Here is a 4886-nt window from a genome sequence, read left to right as displayed (position 1 = left end):
TAGCAGTCTTTAAAGCAGCTATTATAAATATGTTTAGTTTGAAATGGACAAATACAAGCAAAGTAATCACCGGGAAAAAGAAAGCAAAAAAAAAAAAAAAAAAAAAACCGGTAAAAAAAAAAAAGATTAAAGCAGAAAATGGAATACTATGTAGTCAATTAACCTATCTATTAACATGAGAAAAGGCTCAATTTGTTAAGGAAAAATTGAGGCTACCAAAACATTACTTACACTATGATAACAAAACTTAAATAAAGAAAAAATACATAAACATATAAATGTATAAATGAAGCTTTATGAACCAGTTTTAAGCAGAAGTTCTGAGAAAATACTCAAATACTAAATTTTAGGAAGCAGTGTTTCTCTTGTTTGCTTGGTTCTATTCAATTCTTTACATAAGGAAATTAATAAACAAGTATTGTGCCTTAGTCTACCACCTTTAAAATGGGCCAACGGACTAACATACAGAGAGGAATTCTATTTGTTTTTTATGTTTTAAATTTTTTATTGTGATATGGGTGAAAGTTTACAGAGCAAATTCATTTTCCATACAACAGTTCATAGCCATTTGGTTGATGAGACTGATTGCAATCCCCACAATGTAACAGCTCTCTCCCCACTTCCTTCCTGTGGTAACTTTTCCCTATATCCAGGAATGCACAGGAAATAAGGACATAGGGAAAAGGCACCACAGAAAAGAAGAGCATTCCTGGCCTTTGAGCAATCTCCCTGTGCAAATACTGCCCCTTTCTGATCTCTCATGGTTGACTGCTCTAAGGAGTGTACCTACCTGGTGTAAATGTTCACCTTATACGCCTGTTTATTGTTTGGCTGGAAGCCACTGGAGCGAGTTCAATCCCAGGCCTGAAGGACACCTAGGGAGGAATTCTGGTGTTTTTTTTTTTTTTTTATTTCACCCTCTTACTATGTAACTAAATGATTAGGCACAGAAAAACATGACCTTAAGCACTGCAATTATTTGTGAAAAGACCAAGCATTTTGTCCAGACTTACGAAAACGAAACAAAAGGTGATGTAAGGACAAACAGTATCAAGTTTCAAATCAATATAAAAACTTTTTTTAAAAATTAATAAACTCTGTATAATTTAAAACTTGTGGAAGAATCTGCTTCCAGAACAAGTGGAAGTAATTCAGGCAAAAATAGATTTTGAATACAGATAAATCATTTATTTTAGAAGTGGCTATTTTCTAGAAGTGTTACTTACCGTGGATTTACTCCTATTTTTACTTTTAGACTTAAAGTCATTTATACTGTTTATTCTCTTAATTCCTATTTTTTAAGAGACATTGAGCTCACCAACCATATTTGGTTGCTTTTGCCACTTCAAGAATGCCATCCCTGTGCCTGATGACAGTTAAGTATATGCACGTAGTATACCCTAGTTCGTTTCCCTAAGTACAATTTCATTCCCCTCTAACCTACCTAGCACAAAGCCTCTCTTCCAAAATCATCTCTGCCTGCTCTTCTCAAAAATCAACCCTCCACACCAAGTCTTTTACATTCTGGCTTCCATGCTTTTGCTCCCACTATTCTTTTTCCCAGAATCCTTTCCTTAATTTCCTAATTCCTATAATATAATAATTCCTGTAATATCTGTTCATCAAAACCCTATCTTTATCCTTTAAAATAGTTCTCAAGTCCCATCTCCTCCACAACATCTTTCCCAAACTATGAACAGTATTCACAGCCTATATTATTTATCTGTACAACCTTTCATTTATTTCCCATGCACATGATAATGCCTTTAAAACCAAGACCTTCAACTTTGATATTGCTTAATACAGAACTAGAAATTCAAATATTCTATTCTAATTAATTAACTCTTCCTATTGAGATGAAGTCACTTGAAAGCAATTGCTTAAATTTGGCAATTGGCAAAAATTAAGAGTCACATGTGAAATCAATGACACTAATGTCACAATTAAGGATGGCAAAATGTTTTAATGGATGGAATGATTCACACTGAACCAATTTTTCAAAAGCCCTTTTCTAAGATGCTAGCAGAAACAGTGTCATTCTTTACTGGTCTTCACCGTGGGGAAGAAAACAGTCACTACTAATGGTTGCCAATACCAAGAAAAACATTTCTCTAAGGCTAACCCACTGCCATCGAGTCGATTCTGACTGAACTTCCCAGGGTTTCCAAGGATATAAATCTTTATGCAAGCAGACTGCATCATCCTTCCCCCACAGAGTGGCTGGTGGGTTCAAACTACTCACCTTCTGGTTAGCAACCCAATGCTTTAACCACAGTGCCACCAGAGCTCTCTAAAGCTAGATTTTATTAATCACATATCAAATATTAACCTGAATATAGAGTTCAAGAATATTTATTGTTGTTGGTATGTGCCGTCGATTCGGACCCGACTCATAGCAACCCCTCCTTGGGTTTCCAAGGCATAGAATATAAACAAAAAAAAAAAAAAAAAAAAAATTCCACAGGCCACACTGTCACTCATCTGCAAGAACTGAATTTCTTAATTTCTTTTAATTCTCCAAAGTATAGCTCTATAATTAAAATGAAACTCAGATAACACGTACCTGTGAACTCTCTGATCACATCTTAAGACAATGAGAGGATCTATCATCAGGTCATTCTGAGTATACTTTTGTTGTCGTACAAACTTTATTGAAGGTTGCAGTGCATTAACTGTCATTACCCACAGCCTAATAAGAAAATAATCACATGTTCAAGAATAGCTGCATTATAATCAAAACAAATTTCCTGTAGCCATCCAGTACTTTCTATCTTAGAAAGATATATTCAGGAAAAATATCAGAAAACAGTATAAATGAACTTTGAAAATTTAAAGACAATAGTAATCTAATCTATTATTTTAGTCTCTAAAGTAAATAAGGATAAAGCAGTAAACACAAAGCAGTCTCAAAATCTTCACAGTTGTAGTGGAATAATCATGGCACATAAAATAAAAACATGAATTAAAACCTCAGTTATACCATACTTGCTGTACAACTCTAAGTAAGTCACTTACCCCTCTGAACTGTTTCCTCATTTGTAAAATAGGAATAATGCAATACTTACAAATGAAGTAATACATATCAAGATACTCTGACACTGTAGCCCCATAAATATAATTCATCAGTCTATGCTTGTCTTCAAAAAAGCTCAATCTGAGACTAGGTATTGATAGACTATAAAAATGTATATCAGAACTACTGAGAAACATATCAATATTGAGTACCTCATCTCTCACAGTGAAGCCCAGGAACCCACACAAACACACAAAGAACCGAGAAAGATCTCTTACAGTGAAGCCCAGAACCTACACAGAGAGTTTGCCTCACTCTTAAATCTAAGCAAACAGACAAAGATCAGACACTTAAAGAAAGCTACTACTTTGAAAACAGTCGAAGTATGTATAGGCAAATCTCGTTTTATTGTGCTTCACTTTATTAGGCTTTGCAGATAATTGTATTTTTTTACAAACTGAAGATTCATGGCAACCCTGTGTTGAGTAAGTCTATCAGCACTATTGTTCCAAAAGCATGTGCTCACTTCTTGTCTCTGTGTGACATTTTGTTAAGTCTCACAATATTTCAAACTTTTTCATAATGCTATTACACACTCTTTTCATAAGGTTTGCAGTAGCCAATTTATTTTTTGAGAAGTGGACCTGGCTGCATCCTTCTTCCTAGTTTGTCTTAGTCTGGAAGCTTTGCTGAAACCTGTCCTCCAGGGTGGCCCTGATGGTATTAGAAAAAAAAATGGCCACTGAAAACATTATGAGAAGCAGAGAAACACTGTCTAGTATAGTGCTGGAAGATGAGCCCCTCAGGTTGGAAGGCACAATGGGGAAGAGCTGCCTCCTCAAAGTAGAGTCGACCTTAATGACATGAGTGGAGCGAAACTTTCTGGACCTTAATCTCCCCCTGTTGCATGACTCAAAATGAGGAAAAAATAGCTGCAAACATCCATTAACAATCAAAACATGGAATATACAGAATATAAATCCAGGAAAATTGGAAGCTGTCAAAAATGAAATGGAACACGCTGGGATCGATATCCTAGGCGTTAGTCAGCTGAAATGGACTGCTATAGACCATACTGAATCAGACAACCAGACAGTCTATTATGCCAGCAATGACAAATTGAAGAGGAATGGTGTGGCACTCATTGTCAAAAAAAAAAACATTTCAGTATCTATCCTGAAGTACAATGTGTTAGTGATAGTGCAATATCCCGCTACAAGGAAGAAACAATTTTTATTCAAATTTATACACCAACCACAAAAGCCAAAGATGAAGAAACTGAAGATTTTTACCAACTTCTGAAGTTTGAAATTGACCACACATGCAACCAAGATATATTGATAATTACTGGTGACTAGAATGCAAAAGTTGAAAAACAAAGAAGCATCGGTAGTTGGAAAATATGGCTTGGTTATAGAAATGATGCTAGAGATTGCATGACAGAATTTTGCATTACCATCGGTAATACCTTTTTAAAACAACATATATGGTGATTATACACATGTACCTCACCAGATAAAATACACAGGAATTAAATTGTCTACATCTGTGAAGACAGACAATGGAGAAGCTCAGTATGATCAGTAAGAACAAGACAAGGGCCAATCGTGGATCAGATCATCAACTGTTCATATGCAAGTTTAAGCTGAAGCTGAAGAAAATTAAGACAAGTTCACAAGAGCCAAAATATGACACTGGGTATATCCCACCTGAAGTTAAAGACCATCTGAAGAACAGATGTGATACACTGAATGTTGTTGTTGTTGTTGTTATGTGCCGTTGAGTCAGCCCTGACTCATAGCGACCCCTCCTTGGGTTTCCTAGGCAGTATCACTACGGAAGTAGGATTGCCCAACCTTCCTTCCGAGGAGTG

General features: G+C 35.7%; 1 protein-coding gene across 1 annotated transcript in view; it reads right to left on the bottom strand.

Annotated features, from left to right (window-relative positions):
- INTS2 (integrator complex subunit 2) overlaps nt 1–4886 on the bottom strand; it is a 66564-nt gene that overhangs the window by 7564 nt on the left and 54114 nt on the right. The window contains exon 18 of the mRNA XM_007947873.2: nt 2564–2689. Coding sequence (XP_007946064.1) covers nt 2564–2689 — 126 coding nt within the window. The remainder of the gene's footprint in view (nt 1–2563; nt 2690–4886) is intronic.

This window comes from Orycteropus afer, unplaced genomic scaffold (assembly GCF_000298275.1).
Source record: "Orycteropus afer afer isolate SDZICR_OR568_19922 unplaced genomic scaffold, OryAfe1.0 scaffold00196, whole genome shotgun sequence".
NCBI lineage: Eukaryota > Metazoa > Chordata > Mammalia > Tubulidentata > Orycteropodidae > Orycteropus > Orycteropus afer.
Note: the sequence above shows the minus strand (reverse complement) of the source record. Positions and strands in the feature narration are given on the sequence as shown.